Source organism: Typopeltis vanoorti, chromosome 10 (assembly GCF_054136105.1).
Source record: "Typopeltis vanoorti isolate ZY-2024b chromosome 10, IOZ_Tvanoo_1.0, whole genome shotgun sequence".
NCBI classification, from domain to species: Eukaryota; Metazoa; Arthropoda; class Arachnida; order Uropygi; family Thelyphonidae; genus Typopeltis; species Typopeltis vanoorti.
The window spans coordinates 37,532,030-37,554,550 of record NC_143558.1 but is presented as its reverse complement, the minus strand read 5'-3'; the positions used below and the strand labels follow the sequence as shown (position 1 = coordinate 37,554,550).

The 22,521-nt window shown below is 35.3% G+C and overlaps 1 protein-coding gene across 1 annotated transcript in view; it reads left to right on the top strand.

The window, feature by feature from the left end:
* Positions 1-22,521, top strand: part of LOC150102348 (poly [ADP-ribose] polymerase tankyrase-like) — a 1,002,656-nt gene that overhangs the window by 766,762 nt on the left and 213,373 nt on the right. The window contains 2 exon segments of the mRNA XM_090399561.1: positions 5,144-5,325; positions 21,857-21,962. Coding sequence (XP_090255687.1) covers positions 5,144-5,325; positions 21,857-21,962 — 288 coding nt within the window.

The following is a 22,521-nucleotide window of genomic DNA, read 5'->3' as shown; positions in this document are numbered from 1 at the left end:
TGATAGGCTCTCACCCCCATGTCTTCAGTTAATATATGTGACAGCATTCTCTGCAAAATGTTCAACTCTTGTGTTCATCACTTTCTGCATTCTCACAGGATTAAAGTGGAGGCTTACCTTTATAGCCCTCACGAAGTGTTGTGTCCTAAAGCATCCTACTGATCCAAGTTTAGCATGTTGAAAATAACAGGTGGCTGCATTCCAACCTTACGAAATGCTATTGCAGCTATACAGTTTTCATAATCTTCATGTTTATCAGTAGAGAGATCATAATCTCTCTCTCTCTACTGATAAACGAGCAAATGTTAGGTGCACACAATGCTACTAATGAAACTGGGCTCTTGCAAATCTGTGGGCTGTGCACGGTGTGCAGAGGTTGTAACAGTATATGTGGCATGACTGTAGATACTTCTTCATACACAGAATCAAACTGAAGAAGAAAACTTTATTGATACAAGTCACCACAGTTTTAAGAGACTATTTCTAGAATTGGCATTAGCTCAAAACATTCTCATAACCTCAAATTCATAATCCCAAATAATTTGTCAAAGATCTTTCCAAGCACCGTTATGAATAATCAATAACACATAAGCCTTTCTGTATGTTGCCCAAGATCTGGGAGACAATCATTCTAAGATCACATTTAGCCTTACTTCTTTGAATGAATTGTTTTAATATGGCATCTTTTGCCTAGAGGATGCTTTTGATAGAACATTAGTTATTTTTTCAGTTACAATTTGATTTGTTTCTACACTAGTCTAATTGAATGCTGTGCATTTTATTAATTTTACTAAATTGCAATTTATGCTCTCTGAAAATTGTAGTTATAAATCCAATCAGATATCTGATTTCTTAGTAACTTGGTTTAATTGTTTCACATTCATGATAGCATAGAGTGAATCATTAACTAGCAGTTGACCATTTTATTTTCATCCTGTTATCATTTGTTGTCTTCTACGAATAATCTATAATGAGTGCTGTAATATTAAAAAAAAAAAAAAAAACTGCTTATAGTGAGTTTTGTGGTCTAATATGGTTTTTGTTGGCAGTAAACAATATTGCTGCAAAAATTCATTGACTGTGTAAGGCTTATGGGCCTAATGTAATGAGTGGTTGTAAGTATAGGTTCCAGTGGTGGCCTATGAAGTTTTAAGTGGGGGTGCTGCCTATACAAAATAATTTTTAAAAAATTATTTTTTTCCTAATCAGTAACCAATTTATTAATAAATAAATCTACAGATTTATTTATTAATAAATTGGTTACTAATTAGAAAAAAAAAATGATTTTTTTTTTTAATTTTGTATAGGCAGCACCTCCACTTAAAACTTCATGGGCTGCCACTGATATGTTCAAAATCTTACACCTCTAGTGAGTATAGGCAATGGTGTCTTTTGTTCAAGAAGAGCATGACAGTGTTCATGAAGAAGAGTGCACTGGCCAGCCAAGTGTGGTGACAGATGTTTTGGTGGAAAGAGTGAACACAGAAATTGTGGTTTCTTGCTGAAGAAAATCAATGAGCAAGATCCCTTTTTTTGATCCCAGAAGATAGCCATCTTTTTTTCCCCCTTGACAGTGCCTGTTTCAATTTTTTTGCTTCAGAGTTGGTGAATGGCACCGCTACATGTTGATTGTTATTTTAACTCAACATTTGTTTATGAAATCCATGTTTCATCACTACCAAAACAAGCCTTAAAGTATAAGCCATTAGGAAAAAGAAAACCAGGACGTCCTCTTAAACAATTCAACGATGACTTCTAAGGCCGAAACAGGCCATGCTAGGCCTAAATCCTTGATAAGCATGATGATGATGAATTTTTCATCACTAGTCACTATACGAGAAAAAAAGTTCATTTTCATAATGCTCCAAAATTTTTTTAGCTAATTCCACTTCTTGTCATTTATGCACATTGGTCAGCATTTTTGAGAATCATCTGGCATCCAGTATCTTACACCTCTGCTTTTCTCTCATAATTTCATAAAATTACTGAGTGTGAAATGATGATTCTCGTGAATTTTTGTGTTCGCTCTTGTCGCCAAATTGTCTGTCACCATACTTGGCCGTCCACTGTACTATTCATTGTGAACATTGTTTCACTCAGTAAGGTTAGGCAATGGTACTCTTAAACAGTACCATTGTCTAACCTTACTGTCACTCATTCCATTAGGTCCGTAAACCATACACAGTACTTGGTGAATTTCTGTTGTTTTCACTACTATTGTTTTCTGCCAAAAAAAAACATATTGCACTGTGAACCTCACAACTGGTGGGATTTTTTATCACAGCACTCATTATAAATATTTGTAGATGATAACTTTAGCTAACAAACAAGCTAGCTAATGAGTCACTGTGCTACCACATATGCATGACCCCACTCCCATCTATTATTTGGTGGTAAATTCTCAATCAGCATTACTTTCTGGACAAGCCTGATATATGTATATTATTCTAATTTTACTACACTCACTGAGTTTTATGCACTTACAGATGTAGGTCTTGTGACTTACGAAAATTGGCAGGTTTTAATTTCCTTATTTTTATTAAACTCTTTAATTACATAATAATGTGGTCTCAATACCGAAAACTTCTCACAGAACTTACAGATTTTATCAGGAGATCGTCCAGTTTTTTTCCGTTCTGCAAACACTAAATCAAAGATGGATTTCTCTTTATTTATTCTTCTATTATTAATCATATGAATAGCCTTCCTTTATACATATTTGCCAAAAAATATTGTTATCGTTATTCTCTTCTGATATTCAATCATTCTTTTTCTCTTTAGTACTAATACATTACTTTGTGAGGTGCAGCATTATTAAAAGAAAAAGAAAAAGAAAAGTCATATTGATTATGTTATTGTTGATAGTCGAGTTTGCTCCCTGGGAGAGGACACCAGAGTGTACAGAGGATTTGAAATTGGAAGTGATCACTATTTGGTCTTGAGCAGGATAAAATTGAATTTCATATTGAAAATAATAACATGTAAGAAAGTTTTAAAGCAAATAAAAGTTGAGCAGCTCTCAGATGTGAACTGTAGACTAAAATACACAAAGATTATTGAAGAAAAAACAAAAGAGTTTGAGTACAGGAACCAAACATTGGAGATTCAATGGCAAGCCTTGAAGAAAATGCTGATTGATTCAGCTAGAGAGGAATGTGGTGAAGTTGTCTGCAAGGATAAAAAAAATCAGAACTTCCTGGTGGACACAGGAAGTTAAAGAGGCAGTGAAGGAAAAGAAGAAAGTATATCAAAAGTTCCTGTCAAATAAGTCAGCTTGTGCTCTCAGAAAATACACAGAAAAATGTAAGAAAGCTAAAGAGTGTGAAAAAATAGCTAAACAAAAGTCATGGGAGGACTTTGGCAAGAATGTAGAAAATAAATATCAAGAAGGTGGCAAAATATTCTAAAGGTTGTTGAAGAAGCTTAGGAATGGAGGAAAGAGTGCTGTAAAAGGAGTTAGAGATGATAAAGGTGACATGAAAACGGGAGAAAAAGATATCCTTGAAGTATGGAGTAATTATCTTGAAAATTTGCTAAATGAAACAGGCAGTGATGACAGCACAGTGATAAAAAAAACACTGACCAGGCATGCAGTCAGGAATACATATCCATACTTGAAGTAGAAAAAGCCATCAAAGGCTTGAAATGTGGAAAGATAGCAGGAGTAGATGATATTCGACTAGAAATACTGAAGTATGGTGGTATAAAAGTCTTACAGTGGCTGCACTGCATAGTTCAGAAAGCCTGAACAGAGGGACGAATTCCCGATGATTGGAGTAGAGCTCTCATAGTACCCATATATAAAAAGGGAAATAAAACTGAATGTGAGAATTACAGAGGTATACTTGAGAAATGGTTGAGAAAAATAGTGGAAGAAAAGCTTGGTGAAGAACAAGCTGGATTCAGGTCAAACAGAGGCTGTCAGAATCAGATCTTCACTTTACGACAAATAGTGGAGAAATCATGGGAATATAACAAAGATCTGTATTTAAGTTTTGTCGATTTGGAAAAGGCATATGACAATTGCAAGGCAGTTGTAAGTCAGCAGTTAGAATTGAAGTACAGGAAGATGGTTTAATGTTAAATTTGGTGTGAGACAAGGATGTACATTATCCCCTCTGTTATTCATTATCTATATGGATCAGATTATGAAGGAAAGTGGTATTAAACATGATATCAGAATTGGAGTTGTTAATGTCAGCTTTTTGCTTTATGTAGATGATGTTATACTTCTAAATAAATCTGCTGCAAGTTTCCATGACTAAATTGAATAACTGTTGTAATAGATATGGTATGAAGGTCAGCATTAAAAAGACAATGAAAATAGGTAGAATTGTTCAAAATGTCTACTGTGTTGTGAACAGGGAACCTGTGGAACAAGTAAAACATTTCAGCTACTTAGGCATGATTTTGTGAAGATGGTAAATTAATTATAGAAATAGATAACAGAATCAGCAAAGCTGGTATGGTGGGTAGTCAATTGAATAAATTCATATGGAATAAGAGAGAAATTAGTCGGAACACTAAATTAGCCACATACAAGACAGTGTTCAAACCAGTTTTAACTTATGGATCTGAGAGCTGGGTCAGAAGTAAAACACTTGACCAAAGACTAGAGACCACAGATATGAGAGTCCTGAGAAAGATTATAGGCATGAACAGATGGAATCAATGGCAATATCATATTAAAAACGAGGATATTAGGAAAGAACTTGATATTGTCAGCATCCATGAATGCGTTAGCAGAGCTAATCTTAGGTAGTATGGTCACTTAAATAGAATGGGTGAGAAAAGATTAGCAAAACAAGTGTTCTCTGCCAGGTTGGCAGCAAAACGATCCAGAGGAAGACCAAGATATAGGTGGATTGATATAGTACAAAGTGCCTTAGACGATAGAAATATAAGAGCTGATAATGTTGGAGTCTTGACAAGTAACAGACTGATTTGGAGGAAAATTGTAGATAGGAAGTTAGTAATGATGTAATTTTTTCATGTAGTACTATCATATCCTGTACACCCCTTGTGGGTACATGGCAGGAATTTGATGATGATGGTTACTTTGTGTATAAGCATTTTATATATATATATATCTTATTAAAATTGTAAATTTTGTTGAGTTACATTCTGTACTGTTTGTTTTTAGGAGAAACCAGCACTTGCAGTGCCAGCTACTGTTTCTGATGGTGTGCAGTGGCCTTCACAATCTTGGGATTACAAAGATGAATCAAAAATAATGATCAAGAAGCTAGAAGATGATTTTATGAACACTTCAGATTCTGATGAAAATTTAAAGCCAGATGTCCTTTCAGAATTTCAGAACATTGGGTTTGTTTGATATAAGTGTCATCATAAATTTATTTTTTTTGGTGGTGAAATTTTATGCTTACAATAATGATGGGCTTAATCAGATAATTTCAGTAATTGGCAATTATGTTGATGTTCCCAGAGAGTTTGAAATATCCATACTTATTTTGTCTTGTGACATGTACATCCTCATTAGGAAAAAAAAAAGTATAAATATTTATTTAATTACTAGTTTTATACATCTTGCCATGCATATCTTCAGATTAAATATCAAATAAAAATGGGGGGAAATATTAACACAGATTTCTAAGTTAATAACTGTTATACATCGAATGAACATACACCAGATGTTAAATACACTATTGAGACCTGAAGCACATGGCTCTTTGTCACGATGTGACATGTAATTTCTTTCATGGCATAATTCATTAACATAACCACCAAAATGGATCAGGTATGTGTCCTAAATGGTTACACACACGTGCCATATCATGTTGTATTCAGAAAGGTCATCATTCCATGTTAGTGATGGTTTGGGAGGTGACCTCAAGGGGGGGGGGGGGTATCGAAGTTGTGTTTCTGTGAGAAAGGGGTTAAATTTTCTGCCATAGTGTATCAAGACACCATGCTTAAACTGCATGGCTCCATCATGTCTTTGGTCCCTGAACAACCTTATTTCATGGTAGGATAGTGGACCTTCGAACAGGACTCAGTCCCTGCACACAAGGTGAAATCTACATAAGTGGTTGGAGGTGAATGTGCTTGGCCACATATCACCATCTGTAAGTCTCAGATTTGAATCTGAATTTGGACTTCAAATTGGGGTCAGAGATTGAGAGAGTAGCCTGCACGAAATCATTGCCAGCCTGAAGGGGGATTTAGAGTGGGTAGCAGCAGCGTTTCTGTTGGATGTTGTCCGTGATACCATCGACATACATGCGGCCTTGAAGACTTCAGGTGTGCATGAAGGCAAAAGGAGGGCATTTTGAACATTGAGTGCTACTATATGCATGTTATATATATATATATATGTATGTGTGTTTTGTACCTGCTGAAAGCTTTAAATGATTTACTGATAGATTTAAATATATGCGCTGTTGAAGTTGTAATGATATTTATGGCTAGACTAGGTATTTAGTAGACTACATTGTCCAGATAGCAACAGCCTCCATTCTAAGAGCATCATCTCGATTTCCACTCTATCCAAAGCCTTGATGGAACTCTGAATGCCAGGCAGCCAAAAAAAAAAAAAAAAAAAAAAAAGATTAACACAGAACATTGGGGTAGATTTTATAGATTCCCTACCACATCAGACCTAATAACTTTTAAGCATACTCGAGTCAAAGCATGTTATGTGAGACGTCAGAGAATGGTATTAGTTGCTGGTTATCAACGGTCCATGGGAAGCATTTAAACAATACTTAAATGATGCGATATCAGAATATGTCCTGGCAGTTTGAAGAATAAATTGGGTAGAAGTCAAATGGGTGTGTAATCTTATTAAACAAGAGATTCATAAGGACAATGTGAAAGGAATACTGTGTGCATAAGGATGACGTCAGTTACGAACGTTATAAGCAGCAGGCTAGAATAGTCACAAGTGTTTTACGGAAAGGAAAGTCTGAGTATGAATTGAAACTTGCTCTGCATGCTAAAGACAACCCACAAGAATTCTGTTAATATGCTGCAAGTAAAAGAAAGAATGAATATGAAAGGATAACTTCTAAATACAGATGGCATGAGAGTTATAGTTGCAGAAGAGGTTGTTCAGCTAATGAGTTCCCATTTTGTTGAAAGCTATCAACCTGGTTTATGCAACATTGAGTTCACTGTTACCTCTTCACTGGATGAAGAAATGCAGGTGTATGAGTATGAGGTATTAGAGCTGTTGCACAAATTGAATAAGAATTCAGCAATAGGACCTGATGGGATATCAGCACGTGTGTGCTAAAAGAGTATTTAGCTGAACTGGCTATTCCTTTGACCAGGTTGTTTAATATGAGTCTCAGAACAGGGAATATTCCTCAGGAATGGAAGGAATGTATGGTAATTCCACTGCACAAGGATGGTGCAAAGACTGATGTATCCAACTATCGACCAATTAGTATCTCATGAGTGGTGGTGAAGATTTTGGAAAAATTGGTTAGGTCTTCCGTTTAGAAATGGGTTGACAGTGAATCTCTGCTTTGCAATGTAAAACATGAGTTTACTAAGGGAAGGTCATGTTTTAGCAACTTGCTCACATTCTGTAACCATGTTTTCATTGAACTAGACAAGGGGAATGAATACACCATGATACTTTTAGATTTTGCTAAGGCTTTTAACAGAATACAGCATGGAAGACTCCTGCGCAAATTGGAGAAAATGAGTTTGGGTTATAGAATATTATCATGGATAAGAGGATGACTGACTGATAGATATCAAGAAGTAGTATACGGGGGATGTGAGTCTGCAAGATCGATTTGACGGCTCAAGAGATAAAGAAAATCAATGAGGCTTTATTTAAAGTGTTGCCATTAAGATATTTGGATGCCATCAAGTGTCATAGAGGGAAAGCCAGTTACAAAGACTTAGTTCAAGAATTGGCAGTCCATCTGCACAGGTAGGGACAAGTAATATCTCCTGTCCCTGCCCCTCCATCTTCCAGCCACCATCCTGCTGTTGAAGAAGAGGCTTAGCTTCTCAGACTGATGTCATCTCTAGATGATCCTCCTCTTCCAGAATATAACCATCAAATTCTTAAATCTCTAATCCAGACTCACCTTTTGGGAATGGATATCACAGATCAGTTAAATGACTACCTCCATGTTGGATTCTCCTAACACTCGATGCCTCGTCAATATCTCATTCTACAATGACTTTGTTCAATAGGAAGCTTTTTACAGAGGGCCTATGCAGCTTTGCAGGCCGTCTGTAAAAAGAATAGAGGGCAATGTGCCAAAACCATCCTTAATGGTGCTTCCCCTCTACCTCTAGCAGATTTACATGATGATTTTGTTAGATTCTGAAGTACAGTCTTTTCTGCTCCACCTCCACACTTCCTTGATGACCATGCTACAATATTGAGGTCCATTCCTGCCCTTCAAATATACCAGCCTCTCCATCCAGGAGATCAAAGCAGCTCTTCCATCCAATTTCTCTGCCTCCTGACCCGATGGCTTTCCTGCATCTAGGCTTCGGAAGGTGCTGCTGAAGATTCTTCAAGACTTATTGGACATTCTCCTTTCTAGTAAAGCAATACCACCATAACTACACACTTCAAGAACTATCTTCATTCGGAAAAAAGAAACTTCAAACTGTGCATCAGACTTTAGACCTATTACCATCTACCCTGTGATACTTAGACGCTATCATAAAATCTTAGTTAGACGACTTCAGCAACATATACAGCATGACTATAGACAGAGAGCTTTTGTCTCTTTGGACGGCTGTCATCATCATCATCATCAATTTCCTGCCATGTACCCTCAAGGGGTGTACAGGATATGATAGTACTACATGAAACAATTACATTATTACTAACTTCCTATCTACAATTTTCCTCCAAATCAGTCTGTTACTTGTCAAGACTCCAACATTATCAGATCTTATATTTCTATCATCTAAGGCACTTTGTACCGTATCAATCCACCTATATCTTGGTCTTCCTCTGGGTCATTTTCCTGCCAACCTGGCAGAAAACACTTGTTTTGCTAATCTTTCTTTGCCCATTCTGTTTAAGTGACCATACCAGCTGAGATTAGCTCTGCTAACACATTCCTGGATGTTGACAATGTCAAGTTCTTTCCTAATATCTTCGATTTTAATATGATATTGCCATTGATGCCATCTGCTCACGCCTATAATCTTTCTCAGGACTCCCATATCTGCGGTCTCTAGTCTTTGGTCAATTGTTTTACTTCTGACCCAGCTCTCAAATCCATAAGTTAAAACTGGCTTTTCGCTGTTCGCCCTGGTTCCCTGACGAAAACAACGGGGGCCTTGTTTAACCGGGTGACGACCCAGCCGGCATGAAATTTTGTAATGTTGTACCATCATTTTTTACTTTCGTTTAACCAATAAGAATACAATTTGGTTGGCTAAATCCCAAATTGCCAGCCCATCCTCGTTTGTTCAGTATCAAAGTAGATACCCAACAGGGTGCACCACGAGAAGGTGAGGATTGGACATTAGGTCAGAAGCCCTGGTCTGGTCTCCGCATTCCTTTAAAGGCTATGTGGAGGTCTCCTCTCAGTTATACAGCTTAGACCCTTAAGCACCCCTGGCTGTGCCGAGAATATATCTTCTTTCTTCTCTTCTCTTTGATTCCTGCTGCCCTCTATATGTGGCGTCGCTGGACCTTCAAAAGGCCTTTGATAGCATCTCCCTTCCTGCTCTTCTTCAAGCACCGCCTATTACTGGACATCCAGAGCACTTTCTTTCCTATGTTATGGAAACTGTGTCATAGATAAATACAAAATTAAGGAAGGAAAATCTCACGTAAGAAGATTTTTTTAATAGTATAATTTTTGCCTGTGTTATCTTCAGTACATGTTATTTTGGGCAGAGAGACAAATCTGTCGAGTTGCGTATGGAAGAACACGAGGGACATTACTTACTAGAGACAGCAAGCCAGTGCATTATCAAGTCATATTCTTTTCTCGGCTAATACTAATGATGAAAACCAAAGTCACAAAGTCTGCTGGGAAAAATCTACTAACATCTTCCGTTTCAATGATGAACTAGAAAGAAAAATCGTAGAATCTAGGGAAATCATCTTTAATCCTGTTCATCTAAATAATAACTTGAGCTACAACCTCCCAGATAGTCATTCAGCTGTAATCATGTACTGGCGTTCACGAGATGCTACTAGCACGTACTTTCCCAACAACACCACAAACGAAAGAACAGCTCTAAATATAACCACAATGTTTTAATGTTAATTACGTATAGAGACTCTCTGATATTCTTAGCTTATTTAAGCTTCAGTTTTTTTTCTTTTTTCTATCTCTTATAATGTCACCTGATGAAGGCTGTTACAAGCCGAAACTAGTAGTGTCTTAATATTAAAACCTTTTTACTTAAATCTCGGTTCTAGTCATTCAATTCTTTAAAAATAAATAAATAAATAAATAAATAAATATATATACACACACAATAAAAAGTTAGGAAAAGATTTGTAAAGTACTATCATAAGGGATACGACGTAAACCATCAGACCTGTTTAAGTTAGGAGAGTGGAGTAAAGTTTCACATGTTTGTTTATAAAGCCGTTCTATGAGGAACTGACTTCTGTGAAGGACTCTTGCCTTTTTATACTGGATTCTATGTCTGGTTAAGATGGCATGTTCTGCAAGTCCAGACTGTTCAGGTTTAAGGTACTGAATATAAGACTGGTGTTCTCCTAGTCGAATAGAGGCAGATCTTCCTGTTTGTCCGAAATAAGATAATCCACAAGAGCAAGGAATCTGGTAGACACCTGGATAATTAAGATGTGGAAGCTTGTCCTTAGGAGAATTAAAAAAGGTAGATTTTTCTGACCGGTCGAAAGGCAACAAAAATATTCAGTGGTTTTACAACTTTGGCTATACGTTCACTAATGCCGTGTACATAAGGTGTGTTATTTCTTCTGTATTTGAAGAGGAAGACATATTAAAACTACTCAAAGCTCTTTTGATGAAGGAATTCTTGTATCCATTAGAGATAAAAAGGAAGAAGTAATATATTGCAGTTCTTTCTGTAAGAGATCGTATGAAGAACAAAAGGAGTTGGCCCGATGAACCAGTGTTTAAATAGTTCCTGCCTTTTGACTGGGATGGTGATGAGATTCAGCATGGATATAATGGCCAGTATGAGTTTTCTTTCTATAGACTGAGAAATGTAGGTTACCATCTGGTTGGCGAAGAATTAGAAGATCTAAAAAAGGCTAACTGCTTATTTGATTCTATTTCGAGGGTAAACTGGATTCTTGGATGAAGTGCATTTAACTTAGTGAGAAACTGTTGAAGTTCATCAGAAGAGCCATTCCAAATAGCAAAAATGTCATCTACATATCTGAACCAACGAGTAGGTGTGGGAGAAATGTTTTCAAAGATACGTTTCTCAAAATGTTCCATAAAGAAGTTGGAGATAGCAGGAGAAAGAGGATTGCCTATTGCTGTTCCTACAATTTGTTGATACAACTTATTTTTAAAGGAAAAATAACCAGAATGTATTACAAAATCAAATATTTTTATAATGTCTGAAGGAAATTCCTGTTGCAGTAATTCAATACTTTCAGATAAAGGAACATTTTAAATAAAGAAACAATATCTAAACTGATCATGATATATCAGAAATGTCCGGAATCGCAAAATTAGAACTATTTTCTTCCTTTATCTGCAGAGAGGCTTTCTATAGAAAGCCTCTGCAGAGCCTATTAATACAAGAAGACTTTAGGCGGGCTAAAGGCTGGTCCCATAATCAAGGTACCTTAATCGAGTCAGCACCTGCAGAACACAAGAGATGGGCATCTCTGCTGCACTCTACTGTAGATGGTGCTACTTTAAAAGAGTCATATCTGGTGCCTCCTCCCTGATATATTGGAGAGAGTACAAAGGGAAGTGTTAAAAATGATATCAGGATTGTGGAATACTGATTATGAAGACAGATTGAGAATTTGTAGACTGCAGACACTAGCAAACAGGAGAAAGAGTGGTGATATGTTGGAGACTTTTACAAACTTCTGAAATGGTCATACAAGATTTCAACTGATGGAATTTTTTAATTTATGGAGGGTGGAGAAAGGACAAGAGTCCTTGGAAGATGAGAATGAAGGCTGCCGAGAAGGGGTGATGTCGATTTTTCTCTCACAGGGTGGTGCGTGATTGGAATGAATTGCCATTGGATGTTGTGAGTACAAGCAGTATGAATGAATTCAAGAATAAGTATGATAGCTGATGTGTGTAGTATGTGGCTATCCTCGATGAGTCTCCGACTCCCTGGAGGTCTGTCTTAATAACAATAACAATACTATAAAGATCCAAGAGGCTGTTTTTTTTGGCGACATAAATTAAGTTAAGGGGATAATAAATCCTTCATTATTTCAAAGCCAAACAAGAAACGCAAAGATTGAAATCTAAGCGTTTCTTATACCTTTGCTCCGAGTTGCCCTAGTGTTATACTACCAGGTGTTGACTTACGCTTGTACTCGCCACAAGTTCTTCGGCATGAAACGCTTAGATTTCGATCTTCGATTTATTAATATTATTAACTTAACATTAATAATAATAATAATAAATTGTATGGAATAAAATCCAGAAAATGAAAGGTAGATATAGAACACACTGCTTGCATACCTTATCATAATGTATGTGTTATTGCTGATCCCAAAGCTATTTCAAACAATTTGAGAGAAAATTTTGCCAGAAAGGCTAATTTTTCTACCAATGAGCTTGATCCATACAATCAGCCATTCCATTTTTAAGGAGGAACTAAAAAGAGCCCTTTTACTGTCTCATCTTAGTGCAGTAAAGCCTTATTACGTCCATTACGAAATGCCAAAACATCTATTATCATCTTCTATTGATCATCATTATCAAATTCCTGCCATGTACCCTCAAGGAGCGTACAGGATATTATAGTACTACATGAAAAATTTAGATCATTACTAACTTGCTATCTACAATTTTACTCCAAATCAGTCTTGTCAAGACTCCAACATTACCAGATCTTATATTTCTATCGTCCAAGGCACTTTGTACCGTATCAATCCACCTATATCTTGGTCTTCCTCTGGGTTGTTTTCCTGCTGACTTGGCAGAGAACACTTGTTTTGCTAATCTTTCCTCTCCCATCCTGTTTAAATCACCATACCACCTGAGATTAGCTCTACTAATGCATACCTGAATGCGGACGTCAAGTTCTTTCCTAATATCCTTGTTTTTAATATGATATTGCCATTGATGCCATCTGTTCATGCCTCTAATCTTTCTCAGGACTCTCATATCTGCAGTCTCTAGTCTTTGGTCAAGTGTTTTACTTCTGACCCAGCTCTCAGATCCATAAGTTAAAACTGGTTTGAACACTGTCTTGTATACGTCTAATTTAGTGTTCCGACTAATTTCTCTCTTATTCCATATGAATTTATTCAATTGACTGACTACCATTCCAGCTTTGCTGATTCTGTTGTCTATTTCTATATTTAATTTACCATCTTCACTAAAAATCGTTCCTAAGTAGATGAAATGTTTTACTTGTTCCACAGGTTCCCCATTCACAACACAGTAGACATTTTGAACAATTCTACCTATTTTCATTGTCTTTTTAATGCTGACCTTCATACCATATCTATTACAACAGTTATTCAATTTAGTCATGGAAACTTGCAGCAGATTTATTTAGAAGTATTACATCGTCCACATAAAGCAAAGAGCTGATATTAACATCTCCAATTCTGATATCATGTTTAATACCACTTTCCTTCATAATGTGATCCATATAGATAATAACAGAGGGGATAATGTACATCCTTGTCTCACACCAGATTTAACATTAAACCATCTTCCTGTACTTGAATTCTAACTGCTGACTTACAACTGCCTTGCAATTGTCATATGCCTTTTCCAAATCGACAAAACTTAAATACAGATCTTTGTTATATTCCCATGATTTCTCCACTGTTTGTCGTAAAGTGAAAATCCGATTCTGACAGCCTCTATTTGACCTGAATCCAGCTTGTTCTTCACCAAGCTTTTCTTCCACAATTTTTCTCAACCGTTTCTCAAGTATACTTGCATATATCTTACCAGGAGCACTCAGTAGGGATATACCTCTGTAATTCTCACATTGTTTTATTTCCCTTTTTATATATGGGTACTATGAGAGCTCTACTCCATTCATCTCGAATTCGTCCTTCTGTCCAGACATTCTGAACTATGCAGTGCAGCCACTGTAAGACTTTCATACCACCATACTTCAGCATTTCTGGTCGAATATCATCTACTGCTGCTGCTGTCTTTCCACATTTCAAGTCTTTGGCTTTTTCTACTTCACGTATGGATATGTATTCCTGACTGCATGCCTGGTCAGTGTTTTTTTTTTTTTATCACTGTGCTATCATCACTGCTTGTTTCATTTAGCAAATTTTCAAAGTAATTACACCTTACTTCAAGGATATCTTTTTCACTTGTTTTCATGTCACCTTTATTATCTCTAACTCCTTTTACAGCACTACTTCCTCCATTCCTAAGCTTCTTCAACAACCTTTAGAATATTTTGCCACATTCTTGATATTTATTTTCTATGTTCTTGCCCAAGTCCTCCCATGACTTTTGTTTAGCTATTTTTTCACACTCTTTAGCTTTCTTACAATTGTCTGTGTATTCTCTGAGAGCACAAGCTGACTTATTTGCCAGGAACTTTTGATATGCTTTCTTCTTTTCCTTCACTACCTCTTTAACTTCCTGTGTCCACCAGGGAGTTCTGATTATTTTTTTTTCTTGCGGACAACCTCACCACATGCCTCTCTGGCAGAATCAATCAATGTTTTCTTCAGAGTTTGCCACTGAATCTCCAAGGTTCTCAAGGTTCCTGTTCTCAAACTCTTTCATTTTTTCTTCAATAATCTTTGTGTATTTTAGTCTACAGCTCACATCTGAGAGCTGCTCAACTTTTATTCGCTTTAAAACTTTCTTACATGTTATTCTTTTCAATATGAAATTCAATTTTATCCTGCTCAAGACTAAATAGTGATCACTTCCAATTTCAAATCCTCTGTACACTCTGGTGTCCTGCACCAGGGAGAAAACATCACTCTCAACAATAACATAGTCAATGAGACTTTTCTAATATTATTCCTTGTTCCTTGCCTCTTCTCTCCATGTGAATTTGTGTGCACATTTTTATGTTTGAACATGGTGTTAGTAATAACCAGTCCATGTCCTGAGCAGAAATCCAACAGATATTTGCCATTATTATTAGCTTTACTCTTTTCGCCAAATTTTCCCAAAATATTTTTGTATGTCTAACAATCACTTCCTACTCTGCTAAGTAGAACCTTCTGTGGGACGTTAGACACAAATAGGTCTCATTGTCCAGTTCCCCATTCTCATATTTGCCCACATTACTCTACTTGAGACTGAATCCCATTCAGGAAGATTAGCCTCGTATTTTGGGTTGAATACTATGGCTACTCCTTCTTTTCCTTGATTGTCATTGCCTGAATATAACGTTTTGTATTTATTGCTCAGAAAAATCTCACCGTTTTTTTTTTTTTTTTTTTTTTTTTTTTTTGTTGTTGTTGTTGTTGTTGTTTCCGTCACCCCTATTATGTTAATCTTGTACTTATCTAATTCCTCAGCTAGCTCCATTTCTTTGCCATTCAGGTTTCTTATGTTGATAGTACCGATCTTTAACTCTGGTGATGTTGAGTTGGGGTGTGCTTTTAGATTTGTTTCAGTAGCTGACTTTTCACTGTGCACCCTGGTTCTCTGGCGAAAACAACGGGGACCTTGTTTAACCGGGCGATTCCCCAGACGGCATGAAATTTTGTCATGTTGTACCATCATTTTTTATTTTGGTTTAACCAATAAGAATACAATTTGGTCGGCTAAATCCCAAATTGCCAGCCCATCTTTGTTCATTCAGCCAAGTAGATACCCAGAAGGGTGCACCACGAGAAGGCGAGGATTGGACATTAGGTCAGAAGCCCTGGTCGGATCTTTGCATTCCTTTAAAGGCTATGTGGAAGTCTCCTCTCAGTTATACAACTTTGACCCTTAAGCACCCCTTTACCCTATCTCCTTCTTTTAATATTACAACAGAATACTTGCAGAGGAAGAGTTTCCGAATTCTAAGTCAGTTGTCATTGGTATCCTAAAACTAGGAAAGGAAAGGATCCAACACAAGCAAGTAATTATCAACCTGTTTCTCTGAGAGAGAAACAGGTTGATAATTAAGATGCTAGAGAAAATGGTTAATGTCAGACTTTGGTGGCATTTGGAAAGCAACAGTCTTCTCTCCGAATACACGATGTGGCTCTCATAGACATAGTTCAACTTTAGACCAGGTCTGTTTGCAATTATCAATCTGAATGGGAAGAAGCCTATTGCTTTATTAAAATAAAAAGACAAATGTGTGTGTATGATATGTGGCAATTCTGTTGCAGTTATAAAGAAACATAATATGCAGCGGCATTTCAAGACTAATCACTCGTCATTTGACCACAACTATCATGTTAATTCTGAACTGAGAAAGAAAAAAGTATGTGAACTAAAGTCAAATCTTACATCTTAAAAGTTAGTTTTTATTACACCAATAGTAATGCCTAAAAAAATGCTACCATTGCCTCTTATAAAAGTACTCACTTAATAGCAAAAAGGAAAAAACCATATCAGAATGGTGAATTGATAAAAGAAGCATTTCTTGGAGCAGATTCTTTATTTAAGGACTTTAAAAACAAACAAGAAATTATGAGAGTGATATCAGACCTGCAGCTTTCAAATAAAACAGTCACAAGGTGATTGATCTCACTTTCCCTTGACATGCAATCCCAACTAAAAAATGGTTTAGAAAAATGTGAATATTTATCCCTGCAATTTGATGAGAACAAATTTATCACATAAAATATATTCTTATTTTATGTGATCTTCAAAAATATATTCTCCCCAGTGGTAGGCTAGTTGACAGGTCGGTTGAGAGTGGTACTAACAAGAAGTCACATCTAAGTAACACGCGCACCCTACATAGGAAGCAGGAATAATGCGTAGTGAAAGAAGTAGTGGTAGTAATAATGATATTTGAGGACTTTCCTGTGAGGTGTTAAAATTAATGCCCATGAATGGTCAAATAACAGGAATGGAAATTTACCGTACATTTAATCAATACATCGAAACAATCGATTTCCCTAAAATCAATTGTTTCGATTTTAGGGAAATTTCAATAAGCAAGTTGGCAGTGATCACTGCTGATGGAGTCCTTGCAATGGTGAGTACTTTCAAAGGATTTATAGCTCTTTGCAGGGAGGACAAATCATTTCCTATCTTCACATCATACCATTGCATTATTCATCAAGAAGCATTGTGTGGTAAAGTTCTCTCCTTTGGTCTCATTATGAAAACAGTTCTAAAAATAATAAACTCATTTAGAGACTCTCCTCTACGGCACTGCCTCTTTAAGTATTGAGAATTGTCAACTGTCATTGAGAATATGGACAATGTAACTAAATAAGATTTTATCTTCATTTTGAAGTTCACTGACTAAACAGAAGAGAAGTACTTTCAAGATTTGTGAGTTTGATTGAAGAAATAAAAGAATTTCTCAGTTCTAAAGGAGAGCTATGAGCAGTTAAGTGATCCTTTTTGTTTAATGGATTTAGGTTTTATTATGAATATTGTAGAAAAATTCTCAAAAGAAAAAAACTTGGAAAGGATAACACATTGTAATGATGATTAGTTCAATCAGATCATTCAAAGAGAATCTGACTTTACCGATATATCATATAGAGCGGAAATCTCTCGATTGTTTCCCAAATCTGAAGAAAATTATTGACAACAGAGAGCTTGTTCCAGAAATCATTTGTTAAATCGCTTAAAGTGCTTCAGGAAGAATTAGACAAGAGGTTTCAGCAATACAACGCCATTGAACCAATGGTATCTTTTTTTTTTTTTTTTTTTTTTTTTTTGGTGGTGGTGGTGGGGGGGGGGGCTGATGGAAAATTCAAGATTTTCATGAATTTATACAGTTAAAAGTGCTTTACAAGACTAAAATATAAGATCTGATAATGTTATTGATCTTACAAATAGCCATCTTATTTTGGGAAAAAAGTTTGATTGTAAGTTAGTGCTAATGTAAATTACTTAATCATATCATTTCTGTATATCTTTTGAGGATCCATAACATAAATTTGTTTATGGTGATTTTTTTCTTTCCTGTGTGGTTGCATAATGAATTATCGTATACACATCAAAATTGCAATATGTAAAAGACAGTTAGAGACGTAGTTATGATTGCTCCATGAGTGAGTTACCAGTTTGATGAATGCTACATTAAACTTATTAATTCCAAATGAAAAATAAATTAAAAATCTCTAACTCAAGTATAATCATTTACAATATTGGTTAATGCTGTATTTAAATTTTTTCAATAAATGCATTTGAAATACTCAAATTCTTCTGAGAATTGATATATTAAGGAAAAATTTTGCTTTGTTTTCTAGATTACAATTAAATTTCCCACTCTTTCTTTCTTTTTTTTTTTCTTCTTCTTTTTGAAAAAGATTGTGCCATCTCTACACCATGGTTTTCTTATCACTGATTAAGGCAAAATCTTCTGATGTCACAATAAGTGCTTATTTTTTAAATTCTTACAACTAATTATAACTGCCATGGGAATTATAACTGCCTGAGAGTCAAGAGGGGAACAAGGATTTCTCTTCTGTCCCCAGATGTTATTTTTCATTCATTTTTTACTTTCTACAAATTCTAAATTCATCCTGGTATGAAATATCCAAGCAGGTACTCATGACACTTCTTTAAAAATTCTTGACCCTATCCAAGAGATTAATTAGACTGATAATGAAATATCTTACAAGATCAACCTCTTGCTCTCTGCTTCTTAGATATTCTGTGGATAATGGCATTAGAATTTTCATTTATATTTCACTGTCTATTCAAAACAAATCAAGACCTTAATAATAATCAGGCAACATCAGTTTTCACTTAAACTCCTGACTTCTCTCTAAAATATTCTTAAAAAAAAAATCAAAAACCTCTTTCTTTCTCTTTATCCCATTGTCTTTGTAATGTATTCACGAAGATGATGTGCCAGTTATTCTTTGGGTGGTAAAGATCTTTATTTTAATCACATCTCGAGATTGCAAACTTGCAGGGATTTTAATTTGAAAGTATTCACTTTAATTGTTTGGTCTGATATGTATAGAAGATTTTATCTCTCCAAAACTTACTCTTTGGAACAGTGGCAGCCAGTGAAAATTTTAAGTGGGGGTGCTGCATATACAAAATAAGAAAAATAATTCATTTCTTCCTAATCAGTAACCAATTTATTAATAAGTGAATTTACATATTAAAATGCATTTTTGAAAATTATGGAGACAACTACCGTGACAACTACCACGATTTTTAGTTCTTGTTTCAGGGCTTGCTGGTTAGAGCAAATTGTTGTAGCTCTGTTTTTAAGGGTGTTAATGACTCCATCTATCTTTCTTCAGGCAGTCTATCCTTCACGGTCTACTGAAAACCGACACACACTGGCCAATACATACATGCTAATTCATACCACCACCCATCACAAAAATATGGAGTCATTAACACCCTTAAAAACAGAGCTACAACAATTTTCTCTAACCAGCAAGCCCTGAAACAAGAACTAAAAATCATCAGCAACACATTCTTAAATAATGGCTATAACAAAAATACTATTAACAAAATACTCCATAAAACAACAAAAAAACGAATCTAGATTACAGTAAAACCATAGCCATCCCATACATTAAAGGGTTATTGGAAAAAATCAACAGAATCCTACAACATTATAACCTCAATGCCACCTTTAAACCACCCACTAAACTTAAAACCATATTCAACTCCTCTGAGGATCCTCTCCTCCCATTAGCACATCATGGAGTCTATTGCATCCACTGCACCTGTAACTCACTGTACATTGGTGAAACAGGACGGACATTCCCTATACTCAAGAAAGAACACATTAGACACATTATATATAACCATTATGGTGAAGCAGGCCTCTCAGACTACACACTCAACACCTTGCACCAAATCAACTGGAAAAGCACCTGCTCTTTACGCCGCACAAAAACCTGGTACGAAAGGAAATTTAAGGAAGCCTGCGAAATCCTGATAAACCATCTAAATATCAACAGCAAAGATGGCATGAAAATTCCAAGGATCTGGATGGCACACATTCAGCCTACCTAATATATAAGATCCAGCATAAGTCAGGACTCTAGCCAATCTTCAGCTAGTATTAGAAACCATTCCATACCAACTGGCTGGAATGTACATGATGTTAATATATGTATATAGATAGATATTTGTTGTTGTGCCTAACCTATTTCTACAACCAACAGATAAACACTAATAATAGGACTCTAGCGTTGATGTATAATTTTTTTTTTTTTTATACATATATATATATTTTTTTTTTTTTTTCTTTTTCTTTTCTTTCACCAGAGGTCAGGCCAACAATTGTAGCAGTTGGTTAGTGTCTTTAACAAACCAGTTTGATTGTAGTGTAGCTTGTTTTCTGTGTATAGTTGTATGCTCCAGAAGACCTTGACATAAAGGTCGAAAAGTCGAATGTAGATTTTAGTTATATTAAACTAATGTTTTTATTCAAACACGGTAGTTGTCTCCATAATTTTCAAAAATGCATTCGGATCACCGTGTAAGCTTAAAAGAAAGGTTACATATTAAAAAATTTGCTTTATTAAAAATATTATTTGAAAATAAAATCCATAAATTAAATAAGATTTACCAAATATTTCACCCTCACCACGAACACACACCAATAATAAAAGTTTTGTATCTCACAGAAATAATGCGTGCAAGCATACAATTTATCTGTAGCGAACTGCTCATTGAGCAGTGTCAGATTCGCTTGTTATGTGCAACAAGTGCAAATGGATATCGGCGAGTCTAGCTGTAACTCACCGAACATGATAATTCCGACACTGCGTTAGATCGCAGTGCATTTGTTTTGTAATCTAAAGTGTTAATCGAACAATTCCAATTATTAACTATTCAATCAATATCGAAACATAAGTTGTAACCTTTTACATGTTGTAAGTATTGTTATTATTTATAAACATAAACAAAATTTAATTTTTTCGTTTTTTCCTTGGGGGTGCTGCAGGGTCGCAGTGCTTATGTGCAAGCTGCCACTGGGAGTTCAAACATGATGTACACGATATATTGAATTCGTCGTGACCTTATGTACCTTTACCACAATTCAAACTGTCTAACCTTGACATTTCCATACTTATTCGTTTTTTATTTTAAAAAAGGGGGATAAACTTTTGTATCTCTTTCCCCATTCCCATATTCATTTCATTTTTTTTTTTTACAGTCATTATGTTAGTATCAGTCCATTGCTGTAGCGATTATAAAGAAACAAACCTCTGCTATCTTTGATGTATTCATTATGATGGGGTACAATTTTGAACAGTGCCCTCCTTCATGAATAATGCATTTTGTTAAATTGATAAATTAACTTCCTCACCATTTTTTAGCTTATAATCAGAGGGTAAAACCTTTTTTGATACAAATTGTGATTCATTGTACTAAATTTATTCTATGAAGTTTCTGAAGTTTAATAAATTAAAGTGTAATAGTATTTAGAAAACCATATTTTATTTTATGCCAGTTTTTTGCCTAGGATTCTGTAATACATGTTTCTTGTGGCACTAATAACTGATTACAGATGATCAAGCATAAAATGCACTCAAGCAGGAATTTAATGTAATTTTCATAATTGTTATAATAGATGTTTTTAATATGCATTGCCATTTTTGTATATATGTACATATAATCATATAGTTTTGTTGTTTTCTTTATAGGGAAATTGCTATGGACACAGAACAGAATGTTCCTTTTGATGTTCTTTTATCTTTTGTTGATCTTAATTATGGGTCGTATGGCATTTATAACTTTTACAAGATTCAAGTACGTGTTCTCTTTCTTTGAAAGTTTGAAAAATACATATATAATATGAGATTTATTTTGACCCCTGAAATATTTTTTCGGATCTGAACATAACCTGTAATTGTTAAATTAGACTATGCATTTTCTTGTCTTCAATCACATCATCAATGTTCATATAGATGAAACATATCACTCCTCGTGCACTTCTGTACCCTTGGTAAGCCAAGGTAATATGAAATGGTATTGCAATTTTAATATGCACTTTGCATCCATGGCAACCTTGAAATGTATACATGTCAAGGTATGGTAACATGTTGTTTTCCAGAATTTGCAGTTGATTGGAATAATATAATTGACTATATCCATCATTTATTATATCTTTCTGTTTCAAATTTCAAAACAGACCTGCAAAAAATAAAACATAGAAAACTTGGAAGCAGCCTCTGTCATCATTGTGCACATTTTATTTATATTGCGTGAAATTTACAAATAGATTTATTCATCTTAAAAAAAAAAATCAGTGGCTGACACATTTTTTAAAAAAATGTGTAATAAATTCGAACTCCTTGTTAATTGTCTT